Source organism: Hyperoodon ampullatus (genome assembly GCF_949752795.1).
Source record: "Hyperoodon ampullatus genome assembly, chromosome: 3".
NCBI lineage: Eukaryota > Metazoa > Chordata > Mammalia > Artiodactyla > Ziphiidae > Hyperoodon > Hyperoodon ampullatus.
The window spans coordinates 120,249,055-120,270,390 of record NC_136916.1 but is presented as its reverse complement, the minus strand read 5'-3'; the positions used below and the strand labels follow the sequence as shown (position 1 = coordinate 120,270,390).

The window sequence follows — 21,336 nt, the reverse complement described above, 5'->3', positions numbered from 1 at the left end:
AGTCAGTGTCACAGGCTGTACGATCTAGTCCTTCAAAAGAAAGTCAAACATGCTGAGCCACATCTTCATTCTCTGCACTAGTGATGTAAGAGTTGTTCTCAGAACATACTAAATCAGGAGCTACCTGTTGAACAAGAGCTGGGGAATTTCCATTGTTTATTCCACATATAAATGAATATATTTATATATTTTTTATTCTAGTTAAGAATATATAAAGGTTAGAACCCAAAGAGCCTCCTCAATTATAAAATAAAATAGATTAAAAAGTGGTGTTGATTCCTATTACTTAAACAATTCAAAAAAAGTATTTTGTATACAAAATCTAACTAAAATTATCAGCGAATAGAAACAATTACCTGAAGCATTTAGGCAAGAAGAAAAGGAAACACTTTTGCCTACATTTAACTGGAAAATTGCTCAAATTTTCCATTTACTTCAGCTATTATGGATGCTTAATAGACCCACTAAGACTTAGCATTCCTGACCTGGCAGAAACTCTTCAGAGCATTTAGCCCAAACATTATGAACTTAAAGCTGTATAGAGGCCAAACAGTTGAAATAAGTATAGGGAAATGAAAACCACATGTCTATTCAATGCAAGCGCTATTCAGCTTGAGCTTCGTGTTGCCACAGAAGAACGGAAGACTATGTATTACAGTCTTCTACTTCTTCAAGAGAACGCAGAAATCCAGATTTTTATATGAACTAACCTTTTAAATGTAGTCAACTGGTTCATAATTTTTAAACAATGTTCAAGCCAGCCAATGACCAGTCTGTCATCTAGTCTCTGCTACTGATATTACAGTTTTAAACCAAGACTTCCCCAGAGAACAAGTGACTCTCCAAGGTCACAAGATAATTAACAAATTTAACTTCAATATTTTCATGTCTGAAGAATTTCAACCAAAATGGTTCAAGTAAAATGTATTTGATGATATTTAATGAGTCCACAAAAGTAAGCTTACTTAGCATAGCCTGTATTAAGTAAGCACTTTATATGAAAGGTGAATATGGTGTACTAATAAATTATTTTTTAATTTAGTAACTTCACTGGTATAATTTATGGGAGAGGGGGATGACAAGTGAGGGCTATGTCAGTTGGACATACTAATAAGTAGAATTAATTAAATGGGTAGTTGAAAGTTTTATTATGACTATTTTTATAAATTACATCATTATTATTAGTTTTCCTTTTCTCCTATGCTAGAGCAGATTTCTAAGTAATGTTTTTAATCAACATCTTCAACACCAAATCATACAGAGTAAATTAATCACTTCTCTGAACTTATTTACCAAGTAATGTCAACTCTCTGGAAACCAGCAAAGAAATAAAGTAAGGAGGAAGCCTCTGAAAGCAAAACAATATGTGTCATTAAGCCTAGTTTTCACAAATACTCTTACAGTCAGTGGCACCTGGTCACCCTAAATAAAAATCTGGTAAATTATCCTCACTTTTCCATTTTCTTTTCCTTGCTACATTTGATCAATCATTAAATCCAATGAATTCTATCTACAAAAATCTACCTAGTTTGTCCTTCCAATCATTTTAACAACCACTATCAGATATTAGGCCAAAGGTTAAAAAATGTGGCTAGTGGGCCAGACCCAACCCACAGAATGTTTTGTCTGAACTGCATGATATTTTTTCTAATCTAAATATTTGCCAGCATTTAAAATTGGGAAATTTCACACAAAAGAACCCAGATTTCCAACTTTTCCTGAAATATCAGAAGATCTGGCAAAAACCAGGCTGAAGGTAAGTAGCAGCTACATGTTTCAGAGAAGGCATACACTCTCCAGTTGGTTACAGCTCTCACCTTTACCTGTGCTGCACTCATTTCATTTGAGTTTATAAACCCTGTTTTAGACCTTCACCATTTATTTCCTGAACTAAAGTGATAACTTCTTGATTGGCCTCCCTGCCTCTGGTCTTTATCCGGTTCAATTCTTATTTGACAATGTTGACAGATAGACTTTAAAAATGAAAATTTTTCAGTTCACTCCCTACTTAAAATTCCTCAATAGTGCCCCATCATTTAAAAGATAGAGTTCAACTTCCTATCATAACATGCAAAGCTGTTTTTTACATAATCCCAGTATACAACTTCAGTCTCACTTTGTATTCAATCAGACTGAATTGTTTATAGATCTCCAAAAATGCCAAGCTCTCTCCCACTCCTGTGCTTTTAAAAATGCTCTCTCCTCAACCTAGAATGTTTATCCTTTCTTGCCTGGCTAACTCCTACTCTTTCTTCAATATCAGCTCAAGTAAGATCTCTTCTGGGACATTTTCCCAGGATCCTCGTCCACACCCTCTCTACCTACCACTTCCAATCAGTCTACTAGGCAGCTCTTCCTGTATATCAGTAGCATCCTGTGGCTATTACGGCACCATATTATAATTATTGCATTTTTTTCACTGGTGTCCTCCAACTAGAGTGAACTCCTTGAAGGCAACCACTGTTAAATTTCATCTTAAGGGCCTCCCTGGTGGCGCAGTGGTTGAGAGTCCGCCTGCCGATGCAGGGGATACGGGTTCGTGCCCCGGTCTGGGAGGATCCCATATGCCGCGGAGCGGCTGGGCCCGTGAGCCATGGCTGCTGAGCCTGCGCATCCGGAGCCTGTGCTCCGCAACGGGAGAGGCCACAACAGTGAGAGGCCCGCGTACCACAAAAAAAAAAAAAAAAAAAAAAAAAAAAAAAAAAAATTTCATCTTAAAATGTAAATGAGAAGACAAAAGTACTTCCTCAATTATTTATTTGGTAGCAGTAGATGAGAAAAGGAACAAACATTTGTAAAAGGCCTCATGTGCCAAGTACTACAGCTAGGTCCTTTTGCAATATTTCATTTACAATAAATGAGACAGAATTTAATAGGATTTACAATAAATGAAAAAGTGGACAGATTTTAGAATTTTAGTTATGACTTGGTTAAATTTTGAGGTACTAGTTGCTTTTGCAAGATTCTCACATTACACCATTCTGAGGTCACAGCTGTCATTCAAATACTAATAATTTGCTTAAGATTAATTTTCAGTTCATATTATTTCTGAGTTAACTCTTAGTGTAATTTCCCCTGATTTGAAAAAAAGGAGAAGGAAAAATCCCAAATGCTCAAGATCAACAAAGCTTAAGGAAAGTTTTAGAAAAAATCCTTAACAACATCCATGCAACAAAACATTCATGTAAGGAGAAAGCTTACATGTAAGATCTTATGTAAAGAGAAATATTATGTAACACTCACATAGGAAGGATTCACTCAAACATAATTTTCAGCTGTTCCTATACTTAGTAAAATAGGTAAAATTATTGAAAAACATCTAAAACGTCAACTTACCCTTTCTGTAAGAACTACAATTGGTGAAAACGCAGAATTCAGGAAATCATAAACATCAATTTGAAATAAATATTTCAGAATCTGACACTCAGAAGCATCTTCTGTCAATTTATAAATAAAAATATGTTAACACTTGATACGATATAATTTTGAATCTAATTTTTTCCTTACTTGCTGCATTGGAGAACAAATAGCTTGTTTCTTACCTTTTTGAGAAACATAATTTTGAGAAGACAAAGAGTAATCAGTTGAAAAGATCTGACTGTTTGACAGGGTATTTTCCACAAATGTGTCTATTTCCACTTGAGTAGGCCTTTCAGTGCCTAGTGATGTTTTTGATTTTTCATCATTATTTTCAGAAGACAGAGTTTTGAAATGTACTTCTTCATGAATTCTCATAGATAGCTCTATTTTAGAGACCATATCTGCAAATAAATAAGGAGAAATATTTGGGATTCTTTTTTACATGCTTGCTTTGTTGTGGGCTTCCTATTTTTTTTTCTAGTCAGGTCATTCTTTGAATCTTGTGGGCATTGTGATACTTCATTATGGAAAGAATTCATTAAAACATAAATTTGTAGCCTCTGTTAGTTGCTACTTCTTTTTTTTTTTTTTTTTTTTTTTTGTGTGTGTGGTACGCGGGCCTCTCACTGTTGTGGCCTCTCCCGTTGCGGAGCACAGGCTCCGGACACACAGGCTCAGCGGCCATGGCCCACGGGCCCAGCCGCTCCACGGCATGTGGGATCTTCCCGGACCGGGGCACGAACCCGCCTCCCCTGCATCGGCAGGCGGACTCTCAACCACTGCGCCACCAGGGAAGCCCCAGTTGCTACTTCTGATGTAATAAATTACCACACACTTAGCGGCTTAAAGAATACAAATATATTCTCTTAGAGTTCTGGAAATCAGAAATCCTAGAACCAAGGTTTTGGCAGGGCTGTGTGTTCCTTCTGGAGGCTCTAGAGGAGAACCCATTTCATTGCCTTTTCTACCTTCTGGAGTGCATCTGCGTCCTTTGACTCATGGCCCTGTATATATGAAGATATATATGTACATCTCAAGAACTTTCATTTAAAAAGGATTACCAGGCTTCCCTGGTGGCGCAGTGGTTAAGAATCAGCCTGCCAATGCAGGGGACACGGGTTCGAGCCCTGGTCCAGGAAAATCACACATGCCGCGGAGCAACTAAGACCATGCACCACAACTATTAAGCCTGTGCTCTAGAGCCCATGAGCCACAACTACTGAGCCCGCAGGCCTAGAGCTCATGCTCCACAGCAAGAGAAGCCCACACACTGCAACGAAGTGTAGACTCTGCTTGCCACAACTAGAGAAAGCCTGTGCGCAGCAACAAAGACCCAATGCAGCCAAAAATAAATAAAAAATAAATAAATTTATTTTTAAATGAATAAATTTATAAAAAATAATAAAAATAATAAAAAATAAAAAGGATCACCCTTCCCCAAAATAAAGAAACATATATGTCATAATTTTACACATTTGTAATGTTGCATCATATGCATACCATGGCATCATATGCATACATGTGCATACCATGTCAAATAGCCATCAATTTAAGACACTTCAATTTTCAAACATAGTTTAAACTGATCACCTGATTCAATGAACTAATCGAACAGGATTTAAAAAAAGAAGTTCTAACTAGTCCTAGCCTGATTTATAGTATTCAAGTAAATTGTGGGATTTATTCCTCAGTTACTTTTTAAGACAAGGATAGAAAAGTATCAGTGCAGCCCTGAAAAACAATATTAAAGAATAGTCCTAACTGAATTATTCAATGTCTAACTTTGCTCTTTGAGTTATGAATTTAACACATGGCTTTGATGCTGTCACTTACTTAGCATTGTTTAAAAGATGAAAGTCCCAAGTAAGCAAACACATGTCTGTAACTTACTCATGCCACCTGTGGACATTAAACTTAAAAATGAACAATCAACTCAGGAGTCTTAATACAATGGGACTGTTGTAAATATAGGACTCAAATAGTGATCTACAATGATGTTTAATGGCATTAGGGGAAAAAAAGGCTTATTCGACAATTAATTACACCAAATTTATATGTGCCTAATTTGGTTTATTTTAAATATTGTTTTACACTGCATTTGAAATAAATATATGTGAAGAAAATGAAAATTTCCTATAATAATTTCATATTTGATTATACTTTTGAGGTATTATTTTCACATTACTTAAATCTAAGCTTTAAGATTTACATTAGAAGCCAAAACAATCTTGAAAAAGAAGAGCTGGAGGAATCAAGTTCCCTGACTTCAGACTATACTACAAAGCTACAGTCATCAAAATAGTATGGTACTGGAACAAAGACACATGGATCAGTGGAACAGGATAGAGAGCCTAGAAATAGACCCATGCACTTATGGTCAATTAATCTAGAACAAAGGAGGTAAGAATATACAATGGAGAAAAGATGGTATCTTCAATAAATGGTGCTGGGAAAACTGAACAGCTACATGTAAAAGAATGAAATTAGAACATTCTCTAATACTGTATACAAAAATAAACTCAAAATGGATTAAAGACCTAAATGTAAGACTGGATACTATAAAACTCCTAGAGGAAAACATAGGCAGAACACTCTTTGACATAAATTGCAACAGTATTTTGGGGGATCTGTTTCCTAGAGATGGAAATGGAAACAAAACCAAAGATAAACAAATGGGACCTAATCAAACTAAAATGCTTTGCACAGCAAAGGAAACCATAAGCAAAACAAAAAGACAACCTACGGAATGGGAGAAAATATTTGTGGATGATGCAACTGACAAGGAATTGATTTCCAAAATATACAAACAGCTCAATATCAAAAAAGCAAACAACCCAATCAAAAAAATGAGTGGAAGACCTAAATAGGCATTTCTCCAAAGAAGACATCTGGATGGCCAAGAAGCACATGAAAAGATGTTCAATGTTGCTAATTATTAGAGAAATTCAAATCAAAAGTACAAAGAGGTATCACCTCACACCAGTCAGAATGGTTATCATCAAAAAACCTACAAACAATAAATGCTGGAGAGAGTGTGGAGAAAGGGGAACCCTCTTATACTGTTGGTAGAAATGTAAACTGATACAGCCACTATGAAGAACAGTATGGAGGTTTCTTAAAAAACTAAAAATAGAACTACCATATGATCCAACAATCCCATTCCTGGGCATATATCGGGAGAAAACTATAATTTGAAAAGATACATGCACCCCAATGTTCATAACAGCAATATTTACAAATAGCCAAGACATAGAAGCAACCTAAATGTCCATCGACAGATGAATAGATAAAGAAGATGGTATACATATACAATGGACTATTACTCAGACATAAAAAAGAATGAAATAATGCCATTTGCAGCAACATTGATGGGCCTAGAGATTATCATATTAAATGAAGTAGGTCAGAGAAAGACAAATATCATATGATATCACTTATATGTGGAGTCTAAAAAATGATACAAATGAACTTATTTACAAAACAGAAATAGACTCACAGACATAGAAAACAAATTTATGGTTACCAAAGGGGAAAGTGGGAGAGAGATAAATTAGGAATTTGGGATTAACAGTTATACACTACTGTATATAAAATGGATAAACAACAAGGTCCTAATGTATAGCACAGGGAACTATATTCAATACCTTATAATAACCTAATATAGAAAAGAATCTGAAAAAGAATATACATATATTCTTATACATATATATTCAGTTATATATGTATAAGTGAATCACTTTGCTGTACACCTGAAACGTTGTAAATCAACAATACTTCAATTTTAAAAAGTACATTAGATACAGATATGACTTTCTTACAATTGTTAATAAATTAATAAACAGAATTTTAATTCAAATAAAATAATGAATAGTTTTCATATTTAACTGTACTTGGGAAATTCATTATTTAAATAAGCTCAGTTTGGAGTCCTTTTGTAAAATGGAGTCCTAATATCCTAATATTCCCTTAGGATCTATTAATATTGTAATATAAATAATTGTTCCCTAATTTATCTGTTTTGTAAATTCTTATCTCAGGATATTAGCTTTTTGTAAATGTGGTTATCTCAAACCTCAGCTTTTCACAAATGCTTTTTCAAGATCAGTGATTCATTTTCCTTATGCACTCTTTCTAAATAAGTCAAGTTTTCATTTGTTATTCCCTAAAAGAGTTGTTGAGGGCTTCCCTGGTGGCACGGTGGTTGAGAGTCCGTCTGCCGATGCAGGGGACATGGGTTCGTGCCCCAGTCTGGGAAGATCCTACATGCCACGGAGCGGCTGGGCCCATGAGCCATGGCCACTGGGCCTGCGCATCCGGAGCCTGTGCTCCGCAATGGGAGAGGCCACAACAGTGAGAGGCCCGCGTACCGCAAAAAAAAAGAGTTGTTGAAATTATCTGAAAATATTGTCTATTTTAGCTATTTCTCCAATATTGAGAAAATAGTCTGTGGTTTTATCTGAATCCCTCTTTCAGTATTCTTCTTTTTTCTTTTTAGTATTTATTTATTTATTTGGCTGTGTCGGGTCTTAGTTGTAGCACTTGGGATCTTTGTTGCGTCATGCGGGATCTTCCATTGCTGCGTGCGGGCTCTTCGTTGGGGCTCTCAGGCTCTAGAGCACGCAGGCTTAGTTGTCCTGCAGCATGTGAGATCTTAGTTCCCCAATCAGGGATCAAACCCGCGTCCCCCTGCATTGGAAGGCAGATTCTTAAACACTGGACCACCAGGGAAGTCCCTAGTATTCTTTTTTTAAAACAAACTTTGCATGACCCCAGCTTGTTTTTCATTTAATTAATAGTGAAATGTTTTGAAGTATTTATATAGTAAGACATCTTTTTTCTGAAACTTAAAGGAATTTCTTAACATTTTTATAAAAGACCCTCAAAACTAGTTATAATTGCATAAATGCCCTGTTCTCATTTGACTATCTACCAAGTTATTCATATTTAGAAATTCTCCCAGTATCACTATATGAAATGATAAATAAGTTCTACTAAAATGATATTCAGAATGCCTTGAAGTTTCTATAAATAAGCTCTAAAATATTTTTATATATCTATATTTTGAATACTGTATTTCTGGGCCTGATATTGTTTTCTTTTAGTCTCTCTTCTTTCCAATTACTCATCTGCTTTTTCACAAATATTCCCTTAGGACCTAACAAGCTTAGAACAAAGTAATTTCCTCTAGCCTTTGAAAATCTAGGTCTCTAATGTTTTCAGTCATGAAAATCATCACACCACCTTTCTTATTTAGAAAAGGGTTAGAATCTAAAGTCTATATTCTGGTTGAGGATGTTGATCAAGTAAAGAACTCATATTTTGTAGAATATTAAGAAATAACATATAGTTCTTCTGGAAATTCAAGATAATCAACCAGCACCAGTGAAATGTGTTTCCTTCTGAGTTTGCAACATTGTTGATCTCTTCCTGTGAAAGTTTTTCTGTCATTCTAGGTCGATTGTTTCTGTATTATTGGCCAATATTTGTTGGGTTTCTAATCTGTCCATCATAGAGACATCAGAATGGAGATGTGGGAAAGTCATGTTATATAATTCTTTACTTAAAATGCTATCCACTTGTTTTTAATCATAGGAGTTGCTAGATACCTGGACATCTAGATCTAGAAGTATCCTCTGATACTCTGCTCTCTTCTATTGCCCTCTGTTGATCTCCTAGAATTGAGAGACTTGAAGAAAGCTGAAAACTTTTTACATTGTTTTTGCTTGAGTTTCCTTATTATCTTGTAAACTTAAAGAAAACCCTTGTTATCATAGATCTTCTTGGGGGGAGGAGCTATAGATCTAGAATAAAATATCATTCAGGAATAAAGACAATTTTAAATTACCTTAGCTTAGGTTTCTGAGAACACCATTCAGATATAGCTATATTGGGAAAGTGTAAATGAGCTAAAAAGTGAGTGCAAATAAGAAAAAATTCTCACCTAACAGAACAGGAAGTCAATGAACATCATCTAAAATAGGTTACTCAAAGAAGAATATAAATATTTTATTTAGAAAATAGAGATAAACACTAAAAGAAATTTTCTTAAAAAAATAAAGGAGGGCTTCCCTGGTGGTGCAGTGGTTGAGAGTCCGCCTGCCGATGCAGGGGACACGGGTTCGTGCCCTGGTCTGGGAAGATCCCACATGCCACGGAGCGGCTAGGCCCGTGAGCCATGGCCACTGAGCCTGCGCGTCCGGAGCCTGTGCTCCTCAACGGGAGAGGCCACAATAGTGAGAGGCCCGCATACCGCAAAAAGAAAATAAATAAATAAATAAATAAATAAATAAAGGAAATTATTGTCCCTGGGACAGAGGTAGAAGTAGAAATGGACAGAGGGAACAGAAATTGCTTTTGTTAAAAAAAAAAAAAAACCTTAGCACTATTTATATTTTTAACCTGTTTATGTATAATAGTTTGATTAGAGCTTATTGTAAAATACCTTGAGATCTCCTTGAAACATCCATATATAGCCAATCATTCTTTGTCCCTTGGGATTTTATTTTATGATATTAAGATCTACTAAATCCCACAGTAAACCAGAAATTGATAAAAGGGTGATTGATAAAGTTGTTGTTGATTATTGAGTATTTTGAGAAACATGGATTCCTGGATGTTTCATGTGATTTGCACTCTTAAAAATAGATTATGTTTAATGTATGGACACCAAGCGGGGAAAGTGGGGGGGAGGGGTGGTGGTGTGATGAATTGGGAGATTGGGATTGACATATATACACTAATATGTATAAAATAGATAACTAATAAGAACCTGCTGTATAATTTTTTTAATTAGATTATATTTTAAAAAGAAATCATATTATAGATATTTTTATACTAACCTGGCTGACTGTATCCGTTTTTCAACATCATATCTTCTGTATTATCTGTGGGGTAATACTCAACTGAAAATTCTTCTCTTTTATCATTTTCACCTCCATTATTTTCATCCAGTGTCTCTTTGGGAAATGGCAATTCTGTCTCCTTTAGAATGTTCTGGAAGTTCCAGGGGTTGTCAAAAGTATACAAGAACTTTTTAAAATATGGTAAAGTATCAGAATCATCTGTTTTCTCTAAGACCCTTTTCTTGCCTATTTGATTTTCAGTTTCCATAATTTTTATTATTTTTATTTCTTGTTCCTTATCAGGGTCAAATTCACTTGTTGGAGGTTGTCCATGTTTATATCCCCCACCTTCTTCATTTTTTCCATCATCTGATATAATTTTATCTTCATTAGCATATGAAAATCCTAGCATAGCAAAACCAAAATCAAACCAACTTGGCTTGAGAATTGAGCTATCATTAGTGGCTGTGTCTTCTTTTTCTGTTAATATTTCTGTACACGGAATGGTGGGTTCTTCCTCAGAGGATATGGAACTAGGAACATCTTGTAATGGTGGGTTGCTTTCTTTGGACAATAATTCAAGCCCTGTATCCTCACCCCCAAAACCAAAATAACTTGTAAATCCACCACCAAACCAACCAGTGTCTTGAGGATTGAGGATGTGCTCTGACTCAGACACTAGTTCAGACTGTTTCTTTGGCACTGAATCAAATTCTGATTCAAGTTCTTGCTTATGTTCTGTTTTGGGCTCACCATTGTTTAATCCCTCTGGGTCGTTCTCATCTTCCACTGTTATTTTTCTACTTCGAAATGAGCTTTCTTCTAGAGGTTCAGTAACTGATTCAAAAGTCTTTTCTCCAGCTTGGTCCTTTCCAAATCCAAACCATCCTTTCACTTCAGGAATAGCTGAGGATGGTAGGACATGATCCCCTTCTGGAATAAGATACTGTTCCACATTTCCAGCTTCTACTGCTTCCCAGTCTTTTGATTCACTAGTACTTCTGATATCTTCAGGAGCCTCTGATGCTGGAAATTGGTCTTCAAACAAAGTACTTTCAGAAGTTGAATAAAAGCCAAGGTCTATCTGCAAATCACTTTCATATACTCTAGATTTGGGCTCCTTGCCTTCTTCATATGGATATATTTTTTCACCATTATCACTGTTTAACTCACTATCTTCATTTTCAAATGTGTAGCTTATTCCAAGAAGACAGAGAAAGTCAGATTCCTGAAAGAAAAAAGTTACGATGGACATTAATATATAAAAACTCCTTGTTTCTCTGAAATCATTTAAAATGGATGAGTATGATTTTCCCAAGGCCACACAACTAGCTCAACAGCAGAGCAAAAACTCCTAATCTCAAACACTTGTATCATAACTGACTTTTCAGGGTTAATGATATAAACCTAAATGAAAATCCTCTTGCATTAGGATTTATTTATTATCAAATAATTGAAGAAATTCAGAAGCAGAGGCAATCAAGTATTGAGTATATTCTGCAAATAAACTCTAGTGAACAGGGGTACATGGCCACAAAATCTTGCTCCTGGTAAGGGTACACTGAATGGACATATGCAGCTGTGCAGCGCTTTCAGGGAGGGGAATTTACAGCACATGGTCACAGCTCAGACAAACCAAAGACTCTAAAGCATGAAGGCCTGGTTAGAAGTTGAACTAAAAAAAACTTCATTTTTTTGGCTGCGTTGGGTTGTAGCTGTGACACGTGGGCTTCTCTCTACTTGTGGCATGCGGGCTCCAGGGCACATGGGCTCTGTAGTCCGTGGCATTCAGGTTGAGCCATGCGAGCTCAGTGGTTGTACTGTGTGGGCTCAGTTGCCCCGTGGTATGTGGGATCTTAATTCCCCGACCAGGGATCGGACTTGTGTCCCCTGCATTGGAAGGTGGATTCTTTACCAATGGACCACTGGGGAAGTCCCCACTTAGACTTCTTTTATTGAGATATTGCATGTAGCTGATGGAAGCAGTGATCCCCTTGCTCATCTCACAAAACAACCAAATCATCAAGAAGAAAAATGGTGAAGCTATTTTTTTTTAATCTGAAGGTATGAAACAGTGATATACACTGCTCTTTGGATATCACCATTATGAAATGAGAATAAAGCTCAGAATTTTACAAAAATAAACTTCAGAATTGCAATTTTACAGTATTTTTTGGCATTGCAACATCGTAGGTGATTAACAACAGACGCTGGAGCCAAACACTCTGGGTTCAAATCCTAATCCTGCCGTTTACTAGCTCTGTGACCTTGGGTGAATAGGATGACCTTTCTATGCCTCAGTCTCCTCATCTGTAAAATGAGAATAATGACAGTACCTACATTATAGAGGTGTTGTGAGGATTAAATGAATCAAGTAATTAAAATAGCAACTGTTGGGCTTCCCTGGTGGCGCAGTGGTTGAGAGTCCGCCTGCCGATGCACGGGACACGGGTTTGTGCCCCGGTCCGGGAAGATCCCACATGCCGTGGAGCGGCTGGGCCCGTGAGCCATGGCCGCTGAGCCTGCGTGTCCAGAGCCTGTGCTCCGCAACGGGAGAGGCCACAACAGTGAGAGGCCCGCGTACAGCACACACACACACAAAAATAGCAACTGTCTCTAGTAAATACTAGCCTAACCTAGCCCAAGTTTACACTACCCCAGATGAGCCAGTCATGCAAGGATAAAAAGGCCCAACCCCTTGCCTCTATTCAGGACAAGCCTGAAAGGCCATTCCAGCTTCAAAGCTCCTTATGGAATCACCTGAAACCTTTGTTGCAACTGGATCACAGTTCAACTTCTCTGCCCAGTCCTGCTTTTTCTTGTATTCCCTCACAGGTGCTATTCCCAAGAGTACTCCCTAGTAAACCTCTTGGATGCAAAGATCCATCTCGGAGTCTATTTCCCAGGGAATCTGACCTAAGAATTTGGGCCTTCTAGGGACTTCCCTGGTGGTTCAGTGGGTAAGACTCTGCACTCCCAACGCAGGGGTCCCGGGTTCGATCCCTGATCGGGGAACTAGATCCCACATGCATGCCACAACTAAGACCCGGTGCAGCCTAAATAAATACATGTTTTTTAAAAAATAAAGAATTTGGGCTTTCTATATGCTTATTATGTGCTCTGCACTGTGCCAGGTGCTGAAATTCTACAGTAAACAATAGAAAAATGTAATTATAGATTGTGATAAGTGCTATGTAGGAAGTAAACAGTAAGCTGTGATTAAGAATCAGTAATTCCTTTAGAATCATCATGGAAGAGCTCTCTGAGGCACTGATATTTCAGCTATGACCTAAAGGATAAAAAGGAACTAACCAGGTGAAGAACTTAGGGGAAGCATTCCAAACAGAGGGAACAGCCCGTTTGGGTTTCTGGGCTAGGAAAGAGCTTGGCATGTTCTAAGAACTATCAATAGGCCAGTGTGGCCAGGAGCATAGTGAGTGCAGGGAGAGTGGCACGTGACAGGGTCAGCAGCCGGGGCAGCAGCAGATCATGTAGAGCCAGGGTAAGGAGTCAGGGCTTGATTCCAGGTTCAATGCAAAGCCATAAAAAGGCTTTAAACCAAGCGAATGACATGATCTGATTTCTTTGGTTTTGTATCTATAAGATCCATTGCTGTCTGGAGAATGAATTGGAAGAGGGCAAAAGTAGAGGCAAGGAGACCAGTTAGAAACCTACTGCAGTGTTCTACTCAAGAGACAATGATGCTTTAAATCAGGGCTATGGGGAGAGTAAAAATGAAGAGAAGACAGATATATTTTGGAGACAGAACTGACGGGACCAGTAGTTATACAGTGAATAGACAGTTAATCCCAGAATTTGTGCTGGAAAAGAGCCAGATAATAGTTTACTAACTAGGCAGACTGACGTCACACTGACCTCATGTAAGGTAAATAGGCTTAACCTGGAATGTGAATTAAATGGGCTAATCAAATTCACATATTGAAGAGTCACCTTCTGATTCCCATTCTCATTATCAAGCCCAGCATTATCAAGCTCATTTAAAACTCCAACAGCAAAAGAGGTTTACAGATATGAGACCTAGAGAGTGTGATGGGAAATAAACTCTGTCCCAGTAGGAAAATAACATTAGTAATAATAAAGGACAATAACATTAGTAATAATATCTAACACTTACATAGCACTTACTAAGTGCTGTTCTATGTACTTTACATATGCTCTTTTTTTACTCAATAAATTTGTTGAGGTAACACTATATTATAATCATCATCTTCATTTTACAGATGAGAAAAAAGGCACACAAGACCACATGGCAACTAAGTGGCTGAGTCAGGCTTTGAACCCAGTCCACCTCCAGAATCCATGCTCTTAACCACTATACTCTACTGCCTGTTAATTTTTCAGTAAGCAAAATCCTTGTCATCAATCTCGTCTTACCTGATTTTATTCACATACTCAAACTATTCCTAGAGTGAGTTTTCAGACTATTTTATATATCCACTATATAAGATGTATAACTGATGGGCACTTATACCACAGAAAACTGTTTTAGCCAAAAAATTCTAAATTCAGTTAATAATTGATAAAGCAACTATACTCCAATATCAATTAATAAAAATAAATAAATAAAATAAAATAAATAATACATTCATTATAAAAGAAGAAGAAAAAAAACTATTGGTAATTGGAAAAGAGAATTCTTGGGTGTTTACAACAACTATTTCTTTTGTTAGAGAAAATAAAATTTTCTTTAATAAATAAATACATAAATTCAATTAATAACCGAAATGAGTTTACTCACTTTTGTTGATATTTCAACTTCCTCAGATATGAACACCTCTTCAATCTGGACTGCATCTCTGGGAAAATACCCAAAGTCCTTTCCTTTCTATCAAAATGAAGAATGAAGATTAGCAAGTAAGAGTGATCAGAGCAATAATAGCCATTGAGCTTAATTTTGTTTCATGTCCTTGGCTTTCATCTATTTCAAATTACAAACATTAACAGCTTTCATTTACCATCTAAAAGCAAGTCAGTGAAATCATATTCCTTTTGCTACTCGACAGAACAGCATAAATCTGAGGGAACAAAGGGCCAAGCTATAAAATGCCACTTTTTCAGATTTCAGAGGGAAAACCACACATTTTCTTTCTTTTTCTGTTCCTAATGACCTTTCTTGCCCGGGAGGACCACAGATTTACACTAGTAAACCTGGAATATCAAAAAGCAAGAGAATGGTGACTGTAGCCAAGCAAGATGGAGCTGTGACACATGCAGCATTTTCAGGATGTCAAAATTGGGTAAGATGTTTAAACTCTGAAGGACTGAGGTGGATTCATCAAGATAGTAAAGATCTATGAGTCTTCCAGGGTGCATTTGGTTCCATACAACTTTTCTGAGGGTACCTTGGTAACGGAGATCCTCTCAATCGGTTTAAGTGCATACAAGATGTCCCCCAAGGGTGAAGGCTTCACATAACCACTCTCAGCCCATTTCCCATCCCTGTCAAACTTTAAACAGCATATTCCTTTTGTCCCTTTGATTCAGCACCATTATACCTCAACTGTGATTCTTCCAGCTCTTCAGTTGCTGCAATTATTTGGAAACTGACAGAATGAACTCCACAGTGTGGCTTCTTTTTCTTGGCCATGACAGTGGGGCTTGTGGGATCTTAGTTCCCTGACCAAGGATTGAACCCGGGCCCTCCAGCAATGAAAGCCCAGAGTCCTAACCACACAGTGTGGCTTCTTAAACAGTCATCTGCCTGGACTAGACACCTAAGGCACAAAACCAAGTGTGGTTGAAACTTCATCCTGGCTCCACACATTACATGCTGCTTTTGTGTGGAACTATCATTTTCACACATAGTAAACAAGAAAGAATGCTTTCTTTTCCTCTTATGATACTGTGTCATTTTCCTTATAGTTGCATTGGATACCTCCCATGCATTCAAGACAAAGAAATGGCATGTTTAAGGCACCATAAGCAGTAAGAAGCCTTGGGAGCTGCAAAGTCCAGGTAAACAATTCTGGTCAACAACAGTCTGAGGTTCAGTCATGTAGCCCCTCATGCTAAAAAGCAGGATAGACCCAAATAGAATCTGCTCCTTCAAATAAAGATCACAGAGGCTACACAGGGAAGAGATCTTATGCATACGCAATATGGAAATGATGTATGTATCAGGTTAGTCATGCTTGTTCAGCTTGGGAGTAAAATCACTTGTCATGGTATCTTTTCATTCTAAGGCATGATATAATCTAAGATATAAACCTATATTCAACTGAAAATATTAATCATTAATTTTTCTATTTGTATATTCAGAGAGGTGATTCAGGCATCTAGGCATTTCAGTGTAATAGGATTTTTGGGCCAAATAGTGGTCTCTCTCAGTTATTCTTTTTCTCCATGAAAAATTCATATACCTCGCTTCCCTAGGCTACTAATCTTTCTGAGGATCTCTTCAATAGCAACTCAGTCCTTTATTTGCTCAAAAAGACATGTCTTTTTTTTCTTTTTTTGGCCAAGTGGGATCTTAGTTCCCCAACCAGGGAATGAAACTGCACCCTCGGCAATGAAAGCGCAGAGTCCTAACCATTGGACCACCAGGGAATTCCCAAGACATGTCATTTAATCTGATTAACTAAAACTTCCCAGTCTCTCTTAAACTTGGCCATTGGTAGCACCAAGGGATGGCTGGGGTTACCTAGTCATCCCATAATCTCCACTGGCACCTCTAAAAGTCTCTCTAAATAAATATAAAACCTAAGTTCAAAAACTATGCATGCTGTGTAAAAGTAATTTCAAGGCACTCTTAAGCCTTCATCCCAACCAGACTGGCTTCCCCAAAGCTACTTTTTATAGAAATTCTGGAACCAGCACTGAACATGACCATTTTTTGTTTGTTTGTTTAAATATGTTAAGGGTTTTTAATATATATATATAAAGTACTTTGAAATTCTTAAAGTTCCTTTAGAGATGAACACCAGGCATCCTTGTGCAAGCTAGTCATTTATTCTGTATTCAATTTGTAAGATTAGATACTTACACTTCCTGCCCACAGATCTTCACTTTCTCCTGCAAGCTTAACATAAACAGATATCTCTTCTCCCTTAGTGAAGTTCAGGTATCGACAGTCAGGTCCTCTGTAATCTCTTATGGCTAAGACTCTGCTTATTAAAGCTATGTAAACATGCAGAGAAAAACACACAGTAGAGAAGGGAAGGAAAAGATAATTAGTTTTCTTCTGGCACCTACTATACTCCAGGCATCATGATAAGCTCTTTCATACCTTTTATTACTGCTATTATTAAATCCTCAGAACAGACCTATGAGATAAATAATCTCATCTCAGACTAAAAATTGAGCCTTTAATTAAGTATCAAAGAGCTGGTCACACACCTGATAAATGGTGGAGCCAGATTTGAACTGAAGTTCTTTTCACTGCAACATCCACTTTCTGTATTCTGAGTTTTCTTTCTGTTTTTTCCTAAGCCTTTCTAAAAACCCATCAGTCTCTCTTCATGGACAACTCATATCCTACTTCCGCTATAGACATCCCTAATTGGTCCATCCTACTCTGCCACTTCTCTGAATTTCAATATTATCTATTAACCTTATGTTGTATTACTATTTACTGTTTCATATTGACCTGTCTTGTCATCATTCACTAGAATGAAAATCTGTGGAGGACAAGAAACTTATCTTACATTTCATTTTATCCCTCTTAGATACACACCCCTCATCCCCCAGACCCAGCACATAATAGGCCCTTAATAACTATGAATGACCATAAACACATATGCTAGATTTAGCCCTTCAGCACATAAAGTAATATACATACCTTATTAACGATTATAATTATACTGGCATATGTAAAACATTTTCATTAAGTCGTGCAATTAAAGTTAAAATAACTTTTATCAATTACTATAAATTTGAATGTTCTCTTTCCATGTTATGTGCCTAGCCCTAAGGAAACTAAAATGAGTTTGTAAAGAATGAAAGAAAAGTTGTTATAATAAAATTATTATAAAACATCATCTAGTAAACATTCTCTATATATTAAATTATGTATCCAAATGATTAAGGAAAATGTTTACACATAAAAAATTTACTTTTAAATCATTTATGTTCATACTAATAATATTTTGCATTTTTAATTACATGTTGCAAATTCGAAGTAATTCTCACATACTGGAGGGATAGAACAATATAAAGCAATTCTAATATACTGGGATGCTATTCATTTTGTACCATAATGCCAATTTCAGAAAATAAGTTCTTAAGCAATAAAATGAAAATTAATTTCTCTTTGTAGAAGAAGGAAGTTTAATATTCAAAGATATAAATAAAATTATGTATTCCTAACACTGATTTCAGTATTTTTGCATAATAAGGGAACACAGAAATAATTAACGTTTGATAAAGTTTACACAATAAATCATGACGGTTTGAAATAAAAACAGTCTTAGAAAACTCATGAGAATCAGAAACTTCTGATTGTGAAATAGAAACTAAAAAATGTAAGGGCTTCATAAAAATAACTATCAAATGGCTTGATATTTTTTTTAATACAAATCAATCACATTGATCTTAAAAAATAGTAAAAGTGCTAATTAGTTTGTTTTTGAGATCTGGATTAATATCCTTAAAATTTCTTATATATTTATATATCAGGCTGATCTTTGTATATTTACATTAAAAACTATCACAAAATACTTTGCTTCCAGCATTTCTCTTTCATAGTGTACTATACCTTATAATTATAAATATTTATCAATGATATTAACATTCATTTTTATCATACATGTCCACAATAACATTTTATATCATTTCAGAGCCTCATTTTTAGAGGAAAAGAAGGAAAAAAAGAAAAGCGACTTACTTTCACATTCCAAGTCACCACATTTTTTTAAGTCTGCCAGCAGTTTTGTGCCCTCCAGACACTTTGTCAGAGAAATAACCAGAAGGAGGATTCTGTGAACTCCAAGATCCGCCATGCTAAAACAAGCAGGAATCCCAAACAAGGTTTAAACCAGTTGTTTAGGCACTAGATATGCCAGCCAAAACAGGAGATACCCCACACTCTTTACTAAATATAAGAGGAGAAGTTTTGGGGTTTTTAAATCCCTTGATAACTACCTTTTTCTATTGGTGTTTAGGCTTAACTTGAGGGACAAAAACTCTCTGTTCTCAATCTGCAGTATCAGCAGTGTCAGGTATCCAGATTATACATAAGGGTTTAATAATTAACAGGGATTTTTACTTGGAGTCATGTTTTATAAAGCCAGTGCAGTAAAACTCTCTTGCTTAAAGGCACCTTGCATTCCACAGAACAATTCTTAAAGAGGCCTTCATAAAAAGGTAGTTCATCTCCTCCTGTTAAAGTCTTCAGGTAGATCAGTCAATACGTTCATAGTATTTGCTGCATGCAAATACCAGCGTCAGTGGAGATATAGTTATACGTAGAAGCAATAATATTTTATGTTAAAAGCATAACATGTAGCATAACATGTAGTTTGGGATTATCATGATGAAAGTTATTTGAAAAAAATATCCCACGTTCATATTTTAACAACCTTCAGTGTTACTATGAAGTTGAAACCTATATTTAGTTAAGATTGTTAAAATGTATTAAGTACTTATTATGTTGCAGGTACTGTCAAACAATTATGTGATCTGATTTTACTCTCACATCAACTCTCTGAGGTAGGTCATATTATCATCCCCATTTTTGCATTATGAGGAAACCGAGGTACATAGAGATGGGTTAAATCACTTGCCCAATGTCACATAGTGAGTGGAGAAGAAATTAAAACCTAGGCTCTGTGACTCCTCCTACCCACAACCACTATGCTTTACCACCAAGAATCAAGTCATCTGCCACAGAAAGATGTCTACTCCGTCTGCAACAATACCATTCTGGAAACAGAAGGTACGATATCATTTTATGTATTTAAATTCATATGCATATTTCTGTATATATAAAGAGAAAGAGAGAGATGTCTGAAAGAATCCTCCCCCATATGGTGGGAATATATCATGTGAGTTCCAGTTGTGTTCACTTTCTTCTTTGTATTTTTCTCTATTGTCTGACTTTCTTTTTAAAAATCAGTGAGCATATATAATTTTAAAATAACAATAAGGTTTTGAAAATCAAATTATTTGAAAGATATTGTCACTAAAAAGGGATCAAATCCCTATATTGGAAATTTTTGTGTAAAATACTAGATCGCAGTAGATTTTTGGAAACCAAAGTTGTCCTATTTTAATCTCAGGAAAATATTTTTCTAAGCCCTTCTTTGCTGTACCTTTTCCCAGTGTTTGGGCATGCCAGGGTATACATACTTTGCAGAATGCAGCACTTGAATGACACCACGCTCCCCTCTAGTGCCTGAGCAAGCTAATATGAAAGACTATTGCTTTCAAAGTCCTAAAAAAAAAAAAGACGTGTGTTTTCTATTTGTTTGTTTTCCAGAACCAATAATTAGTAGGAAGCCTCCTCTCTGAGCTCAAAGATTTTTTTGGTGTGTGTGTGTGTGTGTGCTGTACGCGGGCCTCTCACTGTTGTGGCCTCTCCCGTTGTGGAGCACAGGCTCCAGATGCACAGGCTCAGCAGCCATGGCTCACGGGTCTAGCCGCTCCGCGGTATGTGGGATCTTCCCGGACCGGGACACGAACCCGTGTCCCCTGCATCGGCAGGCGGACTCTCAACCACTGCACCACCAGGGAAGCCCAAGAGATCAAAGATTTTTACATCCTCAGAAAGAATCTGATAGAGCATGGGTTTGAGGATCTTTTGGTTTACAATCAGAGCACTGCATAGCTGTACACGTGCACACTCAAAAAGGTGTAGGTTGAATACTTTTGCAAATCTATAAACTATGTTGTCAAAGACATTAAAGAACAATTAGCTCTTCAGCTTCAAATTTTGGCACAGAATTATTTACATAATCTATAATATCAAATCAAGAATGTTTAATAACTGGGACTTCCCTGGTGGCTCAATGGTTAAGACTCTGAGCTCCCAAAGCAGGGGGCCTGGGTTCAATCCCTGGTCAGGGAACTAGATCCCACAGGCATGCCGCAACTAAGGAGCCCACAATCCGAAACTAAGGAGCCTGCCTGCTGCAACTAAGACCCAGTACAACCAAATAAATAAATAAATAAATATTTT

General features: G+C 36.6%; 1 protein-coding gene across 1 annotated transcript in view; it reads right to left on the bottom strand.

Annotated features, from left to right (window-relative positions):
• MIA2 (MIA SH3 domain ER export factor 2) overlaps positions 1-19,159 on the bottom strand; it is a gene marked incomplete at its 5' end in the record, with an annotated part of 112,125 nt that extends 92,966 nt beyond the window's left edge. The window contains 6 exons of the mRNA XM_079699272.1: positions 3,337-3,437; positions 3,543-3,761; positions 10,200-11,430; positions 14,962-15,048; positions 17,206-17,339; positions 19,045-19,159. Coding sequence (XP_079555398.1) covers positions 3,337-3,437; positions 3,543-3,761; positions 10,200-11,430; positions 14,962-15,048; positions 17,206-17,339; positions 19,045-19,159 — 1,887 coding nt within the window. The remainder of the gene's footprint in view (positions 1-3,336; positions 3,438-3,542; positions 3,762-10,199; positions 11,431-14,961; positions 15,049-17,205; positions 17,340-19,044) is intronic.
• Between the last annotated feature and the right edge of the window lie 2,177 nt (positions 19,160-21,336).